Source organism: Geospiza fortis, unplaced genomic scaffold, assembly GCF_000277835.1.
Source record: "Geospiza fortis unplaced genomic scaffold, GeoFor_1.0 scaffold13, whole genome shotgun sequence".
Classification (NCBI taxonomy): domain Eukaryota; kingdom Metazoa; phylum Chordata; class Aves; order Passeriformes; family Thraupidae; genus Geospiza; species Geospiza fortis.
The window spans coordinates 726,196-741,861 of NW_005054384.1; the positions used below are offsets into that span (position 1 = coordinate 726,196).

Here is a 15,666-nt window from a genome sequence, read left to right on the forward strand (position 1 = left end):
CTGAATTACTCAGCTGTACTATGAAGGCATTACATCTTGAGTTTTCTGATGGTTCCCATCTGATCCATAACACATTCTGCTAAATACAAAAGCTCTAAACTCAAAGAGGACCGTAGGATAAGAAAAACAAAGTCTACTCATAAGCAAGATACCCAGTATCCATGCATAGCGTTCAAAATGTGCTCAAACCTGAAGAGAGTCCTCCTGAAATTGTTCTGTAATTCACATGTACCAATCCCAACAGTAAATACTAACTAAGCTTTCTAGTAGCTGTGTTCTACTGAGTCAAAACTCTTGGCAATTGTAAATGCAAACTGGTTTATGCTGGACCTGATCAATAAAACTGTCCTTAAATTGACAAGCACCAACATTCTCAAGATCTCTGCTACCATGTCAGGCTCTATCCTCACACCATCAGCCTAGAAATTCTCCCCAGCAAACTGGGTACCTAAACAGAAAAATGGGGAGATTAAGCTGTACAGACAGAAAGGCGTTTAATCAAAGAAACATCTGGTGCAGAAGTACCCAGTAGAGTTATCAAAGAACCACTTCTAGTGCTGGCCAAGACGTTTTACAGCATGAATTCAGCAGCACATGAAATTAAAATCAGTGAGATGTTGATATCTACCGGTCCCCTAAGCAATGAAGAGCAGAAAGCCCCCCCCACAAACCACTATAATGTGCATAGGAACAGCTGACAGATAAAATACTCAAGGGATTCTGAAACAGACAGCCCAGAAACAAACACATGAAGGTGTAAGTCCTCTTCCACACATTCCACAACGTCCAGCTAGAATTAAGTTCTCCATTCTCAGATACTGTTTGTAAATGTGGAAGCTTGTTCTCTTCATAACAGTGGAAATTAATAGGACTGACTATTGAATGAAATTGAAAACTCACACATTTGTCTTCTGAGTGTTCCAATGTTTTGGCCCACTCCCCCCCCCCATTATTTTAATTAAAACAGACTTCTGGAATTCCCAAAACAGGCACTGACAAAACAGTTGCTTACTGCATCAGTAGGGCTGAGTTTAGAACCAGCTGGCAATTGCATTGATCTGACCTTTCTCTGGTTTTAGTGGAAGCAACCAGAAGTGAATATAATTAGCCAGTTTAAGATCAAGGTCATCTGTAATTTATACTTATGTCTTGGAAACAAACAAAAATTCATCTAACTCACAGTATAAGCTATGTTTGAGGAATAGTGTTCCCCATGTGCAGATGCATGAAGTAGCAGCATTATGTAATGAAGGACAGGAGTTCAGTATGTGGTTTAACAATACAGAAAAGTTGCCTTCCTTACAGCAGAGGTACAGACCCATCCAGGAGTGTGGCTATTTTTGACTCCTGGAAAGTGGCCAGTGTTGTCACTGGTGGGTGGAGAAGAGAATCAGGGGAAAGGAGGTATTAGGTCACCTAATCCAAGCCCCAGGGAACACTGTTAAGCTCAATATTCCTTATTACATCTCTTCTGGCAAGAAAATCTTTATGTTTGTACAGAATTCACTTTTACTGCTGCCCAAAGAGGTTTCCAGTCCTAGAGATACAATATAAGTTATGTAGGGATTTTTAGCCTGTTAATCCCTCAGGAGCATTGGTAAGTCAGTAACCTATTACCAATCATGCTCCATTTTCCTGGTATCATCCAGGATGTCAGAGCTCTCCCTGGTATTTAGATCAGCTCTATCATATGTTGCCTGGCCTCATTTCCATTCTCTGAAAGAAGCTGAGTGTGGGAAGGCTGAAGAGGATAAAATAACATTACTTTGCAGGCATAAATTTTGTTCTGGAAGCTATTCAAGGTACGGCACCTCAAAGAACCACCTGGGTTCCTGATGAGGCACAACTTGATGAGGCATATCCAGAGACTGGCAGGGAGAAAAAAGAAAAGAAAAGGCCACACTAGATTTTAGAACCACCATGACCTTGGTTAATGAGGTTTCCCACTTTTTCAGTGAAGCATTCTCTTTATTTTTGTTAAATAACTTAAAAATTAATATTTAAGCCTGATTGTCCAGTTATGACCCAAACAGTGACCCCTTTTATGTTGTTACAAAGAAAGCCTCTGCTATCTTATCTACATCATAACACCTGGTATAATTTATTCATGGTGGCTCTACTTCTTGCCACTTGCCTTTAGCACAAGTACAATCTGCAATCCCTCTGCAATCTCCCATTTCACTGTGAGGATCAGACAGGTGATGTCTGATCAAAACATGCAAATCACACCAAGCCAAACCAAAGCTATTTCCACCTAAAAGTAGGAGTGGAATCTTCACTGGCAAGTGCTGCAAGCTCAAATCACAGAAGGCAAAGGCAGGGACCGGGAGGATGAAGAAGTGCCCGATGCAGGAGAAGGTTTGGAGAAGGACTCAAGAAGCTCAACATGACCTGTCAACGGGCACTCACACCCCAAAAGCCAAACATGTCCTGAAGCTGCATCCGAAGCACTGCAGGGCAAGTGAGGGGATTCTGCCCCTCAGCTCTGGTGAGACCCCATCTGAGTGCTGCCTCCAGCCCTGGGGGCCCCAGTGTAAGGAGGAGGTGGATCTGCTGGAGCAAGCCCAGAGATGGCACAAAGACGATTAGAGGGATGAAACATTTCTCTTATGAGGAAAGGCTGAGAGAGCTGAGGTTGCTCAGCCTGGAGAAGTCTCTGTGGAGGCCTTGGTCAGTACCTAACGGGGCCAGCAAGAGTGCTGAGGATGGACTTTTTACAAGGCACAGAGCAGTAAGACAATGGAGAATGGCTTTAAACTGAAAGAGGGTAGGTTTAGATTGGATATCAGGAAGAAATTCTTTACTGTGAGGGTGATGAAGCACTGGAACAGATTGCCCAAAGATGTGGATGTCCCATCCCTGGAGGTGTTCAAGGTCAGGCTGGACAGGACTTTGAGCCACTTGGTCTAGTGGAAAGTGTCCCTGTTGAGGGCAAGGGGTTGAAACTGAACAATCTTTATGGTCCCTTCCAACCCAAACCATTCTATGATTCATTCTATGAATCTTTCAGTACAAATTTTGCTTATTTTTTGTAGAAACTGGCACTTCTAGTTCCACATGGGACAATGGACAGTATTTTGATCATTAAAGAACAACCCATCAGAAACCTGAAATTTTATCATGCATAAGAAAAGTGTGAGAGGTAATGTTTTCAGGCTCCTGTTCAATTTGTGATCAGATTCAAGACACCACCTGTGAACAGCTATCTTCTCTCTCTTTACTAAGCTAATAACCACCATATCTCTTCTGAGGCAATGTCCTAGAGATTTCCATAATCACTGAATCTCAGAATCCATTTACATACTAAGCATGGCTTTACCGAATTTCTACCATTTGTGTCAAGATTATCAGGTGCTGCAAAGGGAACAGGCTGAATTCTTAGGCTGGCAAATATAGTTGGGAATACTTGTCACAAGTAAAAGATCCACATACTCCAAAAAGGTTCAACATCTGCTCCCTCATTCTGTTGCACACTTTTCTATTACCTACACTTATGCTACATACTCTTGTGTAAATGTTACAAAGCAATTGAATATTCCAAGCAATCCCGAGCTTCACACCTTAGTGGAAATTTTTCCCAAAACTAGGAAAATTCTTGTAATTATATATGTAGATAATTATATTAAAAATCTGGTACAGTTCCAGGAAGCAAGCTTCCAAAAGACTTACAACTGATTAAAAATAGTTTACACATCAGTTCTGATGTGTTTTCACATCAGCCTGGAAGTATTCAAAACATCTCTTGGGTAAAAAAAATCCTATTTTTAAACACTTCTACCCTCAAGCCATCAGATAAATGTCTGTAACACCAGAAAGGAGGATTATGAAATTTTCCTAAAAAAGCAAACACAGCCTTCTGGGATGACAGCAAACATGAGAAATGTCAGACTAAACATACATTTTTGAGAGCAGATGTAAGCAACTAAACAGGGCACAGAAGTGCCATCTCATCCTTAAAGAGCATCTGCCCAGTTTTGTTCAGAAAGTTCAAGCTAAACTCTACATTGCAAGGATCAGCTCAGCTAATTCACCTTCCTTCATAAATACACATCAAAAAAGCAGGAGAATAGCTTTGATGTTGACTCTGGATTACCTGCTCCTTCCCTTGAGATTATTACTATTTGTTTTCGTTTTGTGGCTTTTTGGTTTGTTAGTTTTGGTTTGGGTGCTGTTTTGTTTTGGGGTTTTTGTTTGTTTTGGTTTGGCTGTTTTATTAATTTGGTTTTCTCCCCTTATTTCTTGCATTTTAAGATACATCACCAACTACATGTCTTAATAAATTACACTGCTGATCACAAGCAGGTGGTAAAACTATAACTTCCTTGTTTTAATTTGTATTAATTTTTATTCAGTCATAATTTTAGAAGTACCTTCATACACCTTTTCATCCCTGTTACAGAAGCCATGACACTAGAGAGGAACCACAGGCACAGAAGCAGAAAGTCTGAGGTATCTGTGTAGACTTAAAAGAGAATTGAGGTGAAGGTCGTCTCTCTTACCACTACTGCTACTCCAAGTTTTAGCTGAAAACATGGCTCCATTGGTACAGCAAGGAAGTTTGATTTCTACTATGATGGGGGCAATCTCTAGAATGCACCTCCTTTCATCCTTTTTGGGTTTTTTTCTTCTTAATATATGAAGCAAACATTTGATTTCTGGAGAGCACATATGCAGCAGCAGAGTTAACAGGACAGTGGAGGCTGTTGGAGTGGTACATCAAAATGACATTTCTAGCTCATGCACCAGCATGTGAAGTTTTACACGGAATGCTCATGACTCCCCCTCAGAACTGAAGGCCCATCTTAACCTCAAAACTGGCACTGCTTAACACAGTAATGAAAAACTACAGGCAATTTCAAAGGCAAAAAGCAATTACATCCCTCCAAAGAAGGAAATTTTACATAGATCAGAACTGGTTTATGCTTGTAGTTCTGTGACCCTACCATTTAAATGTCATCTACTCTGCCCAAATATCATTCACAATTGAATTTTCTAAATTCATCAGCTATAACAAGTTTTTAGCTGCAGATGGTGGAGTAGGAAGCAGAAGAAGCATGTGAGGAAAAAATGCAGAACAAGTCCCTAATGTAGACTAACTCATTGTAATTTTGAGACCAGGAAAATGCAGCTCAGAACAACAATCCAGGTCTGTTTGTCATGGTGAAAACATCACAGAATAGGCTCTTAAGAGTCTTGAGGAAGGCAGGTCACCTCCTTGTGTGCAGTCCTCAGAAAAGACAACAGTCCAGCTAGAACATGAGACACAGGATTTGGCTACAAAACTTAGCACTTAGTAATTTTCTGTCTTTTCATCACACCAAAACATCCCACCACACAGCAGATCTACACCAAGCAGAGGAACCAAAGCCCATCAAGACTCTTGTCACACTATGGGTCCCTGCTCTCCCATGGGTGTGACTGCCTTGGTCACAGAGCACAACAAAGACCTCTGGCCTGCAGCAAGCCACACAAAACAACCTCCTCAAGACACCAAACTCTGTGAAGCCACAATGCTGAGAGCACAGCTATCCAAAGTCAGCTTTGCCAAGGCAGCAGAATACCTAGCAAGGAGGTGCTCAGCAGGTCATGCTGTCTGTGCAATGTGTGCCCTGCACTCCAAGCAAACCACAACATAACAGCAACATTTAAAATAAACCCACAATACAGAAAGAGCCTGAAAAGTAGTACTTGGCAGTGACAGATGGCACATGCCACAGAGCTCCCCAAATGGCTGTTGTATTTGAGCTTGCTAAATCTATTCATTCCACTGTCCCCCAAGTCTGTATCCCCTGCAGCATCCCTCTTTCGGAACCAGTGGAGGGACAAGGGGGAGGACAAAGAAAAACTCAGAAACCTGAAGTTTGTTTGGAATTTATTCCCTTGAACATTTCACACAGTTGAACAAAAAATATCTCCATTTCACGGCAACAGGGAAACCACGTGTTACATAATTCAGAGACACACACACCCAAAACAAAAACAAGTTAAAAACAGCTGCATAAATCAAAGTTTTCAAAGGGACTATACAGCGGAGACATGAAGCCTTTCTGAGCACTAAATCATCTCACTTGAACATTACCTGTCACTGAACTTATTTTATGCACAGTCCCTCCTTTTCTCTGAGGGAAGCAACCTCAAAATAGTTGAGAATTCCACTTTTCAAAAAAACAGACATTTTAATTCTGCTATTAAAAAAAAATCCAACTCTTTCACACAAACTTAATACTATTTTTCTAAGACACAAAAACATTCAATGGAGCTCTTAAAGTGCCCAGAAAAATTCATATCACCCTTCAGAATATACACATACAAACAACAAATATTCCAGTGGCACAAGTCTACAGGTCTGAAAGCTAGAGAGAGAGAGGAGGAGTTGGGAGCCCAGTAACTCCCAAGAAAAAGTGTTCTTAGCAAGATCCAGCCCTGAGTACAAACTCAGCACACTGTTGTTTTGTACATCTTTCTCAGTCCTCAAAACATTTTTCAGGATTTTTCAGTGAAACTCCATCAGGCCAGCTGCATCTCCTACTCATAAGAACAAATAACCTTTCCACCACATCTTTTCCTTTGCAAATTTTCTGGGCTTCAAATTGCCAATCCTTCAGCATTCTCCTTTCCTTTATGCCAAAGCCACCCAAATCCTGATAAGAACACTGAAAAGGAACATGATGGACTGGGAACAGTCAAGCACTTATCCTAACAGATTCCTGGCTTGTTACTGAGAGATGATTCACTGGGCACTGAACCCTGGCTCTAATCAGGCAACCTGTACACTCTCCTCAGCTTCCAAAAAGACAGGGTCTGGTTCTTAAGTCTGTATTGTTAATGTTCCAGAGAGAAGTCAATCTTCCATCAGATCTCTCTGCAGCTGAATGATACCCCAGAAAAGGGTTCAGAATCCTGTGCCATGTCCTGCTAAACACACCACCATGGCTCCTCCAAACAGAACAGACAATATTCAAGGCACGCTAGTCGAGGAAATAGCTTTCATCCCAGTTTGGTGGTGCATCCAGAAATATGAATGTTTTCCTTTTTCTTTTTTATTTTTGGCAGGGAAAAGATTTGTAATATTTGTATATTAAAAATATATATTTGTAAACCTTCATTGGTTTAAAATGAAGGCACCTCAAACAGAATGTCACGTCACAGAATTTGTTTGCTGTTATCTTCCATAATTTAATGTTTAAACTAGACCAAATTAAAACAAGAACAAAACCCAAAGGTGAATAGTAATGAAAAGAAGTGACCAAGTAGAGGATTTCATAATGATGTTTGTTTGCACAGCAAACAAAGCAGTATTGCTTTGAGCTAAGCCATTTTCACAAGTAAGGCATGTTCAATGTATGCAGAACAGTGAAGAGGCAATGCTTCTGAACAATAGAGGCAATGTTTATGAACAAGAAGCTTATTCCTAAACAGAAATATATATTTGTGTTTTGTCAGACACAAAATTGAATTGTGTGCAAATAATATTGGAGGCATTCAAAAATACTTATACTTGGTACAGACACTTAAGATCCTTTTCCAAACGTGGTTCAGATAATTTACTTTAAAGGACACGCCACTTAGAGGAAACAGCCACTCTTTGCCAGCTCTCCAGGTCAGCAAAAGAACTTCCTCATGTATATTGCTTGCTATATACAACAGTACTTGTTTAAGGGTCTGCTGTGAAGGGCTTTGCTCTGAATACTTCTCCCTGAAAACCATTAAGGCACATCCATAGGAGGATTTTAACTTTTCAGACTGCATACCTATTATCATAAACACTATGTATTTATGTGATATTAAAGCACAAGTCCTAGTACCTCTAATTTGTATTGCATTTGAGTTTTTCATACTATTGCTTATGTTTGATTTCTTAATCTTTCACAGGTCAAGTAACTAAAGCAAAAGATCTCATTACTTGCCTTTTATTGCTGTACAAGTATGAGTTTCCCTAGGCAGTCTTTCCTTTATCAACTTCCTATTGCTGATAGGGACAGAAACGCATTGTTGTGAAAACATGAGCCTGAAATGGGAAATATTTTACAACAAAACATTGCTGGCTAACATCACCCCAAGCAGCATATCATAAAGCTGATAGGGGCAAAGACTGTTCCAAGTCCATCTGTCAAGAAAGAGCTGAAAATTTGGAAACATTCTTACAGACCTTTAGAACACACAGAAGAACAGCATTTAATTAAAAGCACATTAAAACCATATAAAGTACTGTAAATTATATTTAAAAAAATTCCAAGACACAGCAGTTACAGATTATCAAAGGGAGAGACAGTTGAAAAGCAAAAGGTTTTTGTTCAGTTGTTTTTTTTTCTTGGCAATAGCAGCGTTTTGGCACAAAGGCAAATGCAGAAAATAGAGAAAAACAGGCAGACAAGGTACAGAGAAAGTTACAGAATCTACAACAAGCATGCCACAGTTCAGCAGGCACAGTAAGAGCTGTCCCCACCTCCCCTTCCCCAGAGAGAATGGCAGCCACTGCTCAAAGCTTGTTGCCACTTCCCCCACTGAAGGGTTCCAGTTTGGCCATAACCTCCCATGGGAGCAGCAGGGCAGACACCACATGGGCTCTGTGCAAACCCCTCACAAAATGGGTGATTCCAGCTGAGTGCTGAACAAACCTCAACCTGCTGATCACAGACTGTGCCCTGCAATCACTGCTCTACAAGGGACAGACAGAACTCACCCCATGCCAGCCAGCACTGTGGCCACCCAGGCAGGGACTGACATTTTTAGCAAGGTTAATCCGTGCCAAACAGGTTAGTGACAGCACAAGAAAGGGCTTGTTGTGACCAATCTCACCTCATCTGGCTAAACCTGCTGAAGGCTACTCTGTGGTTGAATATATTTTAAGCATTAAGCTGGCTAAAAAAAGGTTTGGTGATATATCAAAGGGGGCAGTGAATGTAGGGAGAAAAACCATGCAATTCACATCCATTTGGGATTTCATGGCAACTATGAAAAAGCAGGTCTTGCATAAGTCAGCATAAAGCTCCCTGAAAAAAAGCACTTTTGGTAGCTCAGGGCTGAATTTAACTCTCAGGTATAAAATTTTTAAATGGCTGCCTTTTTGTATATTCCACAATGGATGTTACCGTTGTATACCTTTTCTTTGCCTTCTAAGCTATATTTGCATCTCCACCAAATATCAAACCTGAGCATGTTACACGTTTTTCTGCTTTTACTTAATCCTTTTAGAGGCAACTAGCATCTACACCAAAACCTATCTCACTACTGAGCATTAGTTCAGGCCTCAGGGCCTGAAACTGCTATTGTCAAATTCCATTTGGTGGTCTTGCCCTAAAGGAAGTAAAACACTTTCAGATGTATGACCTGTACTAGGGGAGTGACCAGATGGATGAAGTGGAGGCTAGGAAACAGATCCCTGCCTCTGTCTTCATCTCACACAGGTTTTTGCTGGAGGTATTTGTCTAGGCTACAGTGAAAGCTTGCCAGAAGGAATATACACAAATAGTTTAAATTCAGGAGTTACACTGAGATGTAATCTTACAGACTCCTGTTCTTCCACTGTATAGGTAAGCTTGGTAGTTCAAAAAGGTTTGCTTTTTGAAACCATAAATGACTGCAAAAGCCACCACAGGTTTCCTGACCTAGCTACCCAGCAGGAAGGGAAGCTGAAGGTAGGTAGCTACAGGACATGACTGTTGCTCTAACAGAGAACTGACCTGCCCTCAATGCCACTGTGGATTGTTTTTAAAGTACATCGCATTTTGCTTCCTCCTACCTCTTAACCATTGCTAAGTCAGTATTTCCAAGAGTTACTCAAATCATACTGCACAAAGAAAACAAAACTCAGCCACTACTGCTATTTTTTAGCACAACAGAGGCACTGCTCACCTCTTCTACCCTGAATGTACTCGTGCCATGCACACATGAGACTGCATCACAACACCCTGTCTGAAATACCAGCTAAGCTGAGCATGTCCTAATGCACTCAGGGCACTGCAAGGGGCAAAGCTTTAAAAGGTCCAAAAGCTCTGAACATTATGCTACAGTTATACACTGCTCTAAAAAGCAGAAAGCAAACAGAAGGAGCCCTAGATTTCAAGTTTTGCCATTAGACAAAATGGTGTCTGCTCCATCTTACCCCTCTGGAAGTACTACAGTGCTGCTACAGGATTGTGCCACCACTACAGGAAGAGGCATCTGAGTTATAGCGGATTTTTGTCTGACTTATAGAAGTTTATCACAAACGATGCCCTATTGTTTGCTCTACTTAGTGATCATTTAGGTGCTACTTGCTGAATGTTCCTTTGTAAAAGCAAGTAAATTTGATTTGTTGGAAGGACTAAACCAAAAGAGATTTTCTGGCAGCAGTTGCTGTGATAAACTAATTGATAAATGTAATTCAAATCTCCTCCTTCCAATTATCATCACCTACAGCTTCACTCCACAAAACCCCTTATGCTCACATCAGTTGTGCTGTGTATCAATAAATATTTTTTCTATTAATCTTTAAGAATATGCTCCAAACTACAAAAAACCAATTTTTTTCACTTTCAGAGAAAGTAGTTTTAAATCTATCCACTTATGCAAAAAATGCTGCAGTTCACACATCTGTCCATAGCATTTTGCAAATATTATTCTTCCCTACCCTTTTCTTATTTTGCCATATGGAAATTGCACACACACAAAAGAGGAAATCTTGAAAGTAACTACACTCCAAAAATCAACACACTATGGATAAATTTCTGTCAGATTGCATTCAGTTATAATCTTAGAAACACTTGTATAATAATATAAAGTCAAAGAACACCATGATTTTTATCTGCTCCTGTGTTGTTAAGGTCTCTTCTCAACTGGCACTATGCAAACATTCTTTTCTCAAAGAATTGCTCTAAGTTCCCTTTCTAAAAGCAGCTGATTTAGCTTATTCATAGTCTTCTGGAACAAGTACTAGAATTAATATGTCTTCCTTTTTCTGACATCACAAAATGAGCACTTGGGGGCTGGGCAAACGAGCATTTGTAGCACAGACACTTCTCTCATGTTAGAAGGAATTAGAATTTCAAGTTAAAAGGGAAAACTATGTCACAGTAAGACACACACATTCACCACCCCATTTCCAAAGCCACAACCAGAAGCAGCACAGATGCTGGCAGAGGGAAGAGCACCATGACCTGCCAGCACCACAAAATTCAAGGGGTTTAAGGAATACAATTCCATTAGCTGTCAGACACCCAGAATTCCAAAGGAGACACAATCCAAAGATAATGGGATCTTTCCCATTCAAGTACCAGATTAGTAGAGAAGCTTGGGAGAATGAGAAACCACACCCAGAATTCAGGAAAACACAGAAATCCAGTTTGTGAGCTATTCCAGTGCGTCATAAAAACTTTTAATTTCACTGACATTGAGCTGCATACATTACAGGGCTCTTTATCTGGGCTGACTCAGAGGAGACCCTCAACTGAGCATCTGTGTTTTCCTGGTATTCTTTCAAACAATGTCCTTGAAAGAACTGAGAACATCTAGGCCCCAAAGCCACAGTGCAAAATAATATATTGAGATTTCCACGTAGCACACAAAATTCACAAGGCACCGCAAAACCAAACGAGTTACACAGCTCAAAGTTGGGTGACATTAACTCTCACTGGTCAGCAGGCTGCCCACAGAATTCCCCTAGGATCTGCCCGAGAACTTCTGACTGGACATAGAGAAAGGGAACCCCAAATGCCAGCAGCTGACACATGAAAAAGGAGTCCAGAGGGTTCTGGGCTACGTGGTGCCCAATGGAGGAGACTGTGCTGTGCAGGCGCTGGCTCAGCACCCTAACTCTGCCCACGAGGCCGAGCGAGAACTGCACCACCCTGCCAAAGAAGGAAGCGGAGCTACCTGGGGCCCTCTCTGCTGAGGTGGGGAGGCTGCTGGCCCGTCCACTCCCATCGCTGGCCATGGCGTCCTGCACAGGTCCTTTGGTGTCCTGGAAGAAGGTGGGGGAAGTTAAATTCATATTAAAATTGGAATTGCTGTTTGTACTGAACAGCTGAGCGAGGAATTGAGATGCCCCACAACCATCACACAAGGTGAGATCCAAAAAACAAGCACGCTCCTTCTCAATTTAAGGCTTTATTAAAACAAACTGGATAGTCAAGAAAGTCAAAGCTGTAAGAGCCCTCAAGTCTGCTCCTCTGGGAAATAAAACAGGTACCATTTTTAGTCTTTATTTTTGGCAGGAAGTATGGCACATATTGGGATGGATCTGCTATCCTTCCAAAAAGGAGTACAGCTCCAGCTTGTACTAATAAAACCTGAGAATCAGGCAGAAGGACAGGCACCACTGCTTGCACAAAGGAAAATATAATTTAAGGGACAAGGGCAGCTTGCAGCATGCAAGCTTAACAGAACTTAAGAAACCAGCATGTAGATTGCTCAGAGTATGTGAAAATACTGAAAAGGGGCTCGAGGAGAAAAATTAGTGGCCTTGGATTATAACGACAAAAGCTGAGGGACTTTTCTGTATTACACAGTGTCTCTTCATCCTATAATTACAGCACAAATTCTTCTATAATGATAGTATAGGAAAGAGGATACTCTGTCTTTTCATGCAGGTTCCTGTTAACACACAGCAGACCTTCAGAAATGAAGGTATGTGATCTTCATAGCTTATGCAAGAGGGGTGGAATTTTATGTTGCAAAGGAAATGCAAACAATTTGTTTCATCTTAAGTAAAACCATGAAGAAACAAAGCAAAACCAGAACTGGTAACATTATTCATTTAGTCTCAGCATACACTGAGAAAGTATTTCAGCTGACAAGAAAAGCAAATCAAAATTCTGTTTTGAACAGGATAGCACATAATTTGATAATAAGTACCATGAAAAGAGCAGTACTAAGCAGAGGACTTGCTTGTAAATAAGATTTAGTTGAACTGTAAGCTTTCATGATAGATAAAGCAACTAAATGCACCCTGAATTTTTCTACTTTCTGAAAAAAACCCAAACCATCACACATATTTTGTGAATGTTAAGAATCCAAATCTATTAACATGGCATTTTAGATGAAAATAATGAGTTACCTTTCCTGACAGAGGACCCACTGCTGGCCTCTTCCTCTGAGCATAACCAGAGACTCTGTAACAGTAGTGAGGTTTACAGTAGAATTTACCTGCAGATAAAACATAAATGATGGTCAGCAACAGGAACACAGGAATTTAGCACAATATAAATTTCCATCTCACTGCAACTTATTTTCTGTTGCCACTCCCGTTGCTCTCTCTAATTTCTTCACTATATGCAGAGGCAAACACTGGCTGAAGTTTTAGCTCCAGCCCTGCTCTCTCCCCTTGTAACTAGGCTCTTTTCCATTGGGTGCCTGACAGCCATTTAGTTTAAAATCCTATCAAACACCAAAGCAAAGCTGTGAGGCTTGTGTGGTATCACATGCTAACAATGCGGCAGTGTGTGAGGAACAAAGAAACCATCACATGAAAAGCTGGCAGAAGCACTTTTGGAAAAAGCAAGAATGAATACAACCAGCAGAGGAAAGTGGGAGAGGACAGTGTTAACTCCCAAAGAACCATCTCTCAAAATGCACAGTGGCTACTTGTAGAAAGGACAATGACTCATTTTCACAAATAAGACCTTTTGTGATCCTGCTGGTTTTACTAACACCCCAGAAGTCTAGAGAGATTTTTCACTGGTATCTGAGCACTGCCAGGAAGACAAAGCAGCATTAGCAATTCCATCATGCAAATACTACTGGTACTAATAAAAGCAGCAAGCTGATGCCTCATAATTATCTTCCACTGTACCTTTGTCAGTGTATCCTGCTTGGCATATGCAGCCCATAGCACTCTCCACTGCCATCCCATTCCCAGAGCTTTGCCAATGCATTCCCAACACATATTCTGACCTCTACCTCTAGCTTCTCTGTGCTGGTATTTGCAAAATACCAGCACAGAGATGGAAAAGTTGACAAACATTTTTCTAGAAATCTTTACTTCAATAAGTATTTCTTAATATTTACTCATACCAAAACCTGCTTTTTGAGATTGTCTGAAATGAACAACATCTGAAAAGCTCTTACATAAAAATTCTCAGACTCTGAAGCTTAAAACCAGACACTGACTGCAGAAGGCTGCAGAATGCTTGTCAGCCCAAACAGCCAGATGAACAGCAACAATGTGTGCATAGCTTTGGTTTTTTAACTCTCAAAGTAAACTCAGAATAAAATACAAGCCACATTTTCACAATTATTATATTAGATAGATACCACAGATTTCTGTTTAGCCACATCTGCTTCATATACACACACAACTGTTGGGCATGTAATATTTCAGAATCAATGCTATAAGCCCGCTGAAACTCCAAGCTTTGTGTTTTGCTTCACTGAGAACTGTCTGGCCATAACTGCACACACAAGCGTGCCTGCAGGGGGAATCACTAAAAATCTGGTGGTAAAAACTGTTTCAGCCCATACAGCTGACAGAGCAGCTCAGTCTGTTACTGCTTAACAGACAGTCAGATATTCAGTTACTTGTGAGTGCTCAAAATAACAGCAGTGCTCAAAAAATGCTTTTCCCCAACTTTGATTTCTGACAAAGATGTTGCTTTTATATGTTGATCTCAAAATTACCACTGGCCCCTTTAAACTTGCACGCCAAGTCTGCTGACCTTCCAGACAAGCAATAAAGGGGTTTCTATTCCTTACTGGCAGTCTGGTTTGATGATTCTAAGTTTCCTCAACTCCTCATAACCCAGCAGATCCATTACTTAAAGTCATTACATAATGCATTATGAATACACAATTTTAGTTCTTTTTGCCCCTTAAACCAGATGGTGTTTACACAGCCATTTTTCTACCCAGTATATATTAAAAGATTCTTCTTAGTTACATAGAATGGATACCCATCAATTTCAATCTGCAGTAGAATATCTTGGAGTGTCATCCTGTGACATCAATTTAAAAGTTTTACTTCATCTTCACCTCAATCAGTGGGAAAAATACAGGTACTAACACTTTTTTCTTGTTATTCTCTTTTCTACACCATCATGTCTGAAATAGAATCCTTTGCACCTTACTTGTCACTAGTTTTACACCATTTTGCACTTGTTTTCCTACTGAGATTGGATTAAAGATAGGGAGCTGTGTAAGAAAATAAATGCATACCTGCTGATGTGAATCAACATTCACCTGAAATACTTTCTCAAACATTTTCTGCAGAAAATGTGACATTTTTGTCAATCAGTGCTCAAACAGAGATTGTAGGACACAGCTACCCTTACAAGGAAATGACTTTTCACGACTGATGGATGATCTTAAATTATTGCTTTCAATATGCACGCTTTGTTGATAAACAGAGTTTCACCTGCTGCCATATTGTCTGGTTTCTCAGACAGGGTATATCTGAAGCTTCCCTTCATTCTTAGCATGTTAGATTCTTTTAATTGAGGCATCAGCAAGTTTTGTAATCATATTCTTTTCTGCTTAGTCTATCAGATACAAAAAATAAGTCATTACTGAATCATTAGTAACTACTGGTACAACACTCTAACACTGACGTACCTCTACTCAACTTTAATGTTCCATATTTTCTATATAAACAGAACTTAGCTTGTAATGACCAATTATCATCAGCCCCTGATTATAAGTTCCTATTTTATTACATCTAAAATAAACATACAGAGTTGGACAGTTGTGGTACCT

At 40.4% G+C, this 15,666-nt stretch overlaps 1 protein-coding gene across 2 annotated transcripts in view; it reads right to left on the reverse strand.

Annotated features, from left to right (window-relative positions):
* The window catches only part of MICAL3 (microtubule associated monooxygenase, calponin and LIM domain containing 3), a 157,112-nt gene that overhangs the window by 51,105 nt on the left and 90,341 nt on the right, over window positions 1–15,666 (reverse strand). For both annotated transcript variants that reach the window (XM_031060507.1, XM_031060508.1), the window contains 2 exons: window positions 13,037–13,125; window positions 11,854–11,941 (listed from right to left, as the gene is read on the reverse strand). In XM_031060507.1, the coding sequence (XP_030916367.1) occupies window positions 11,854–11,941; window positions 13,037–13,125 (177 nt within the window). The remainder of the gene's footprint in view (window positions 1–11,853; window positions 11,942–13,036; window positions 13,126–15,666) is intronic.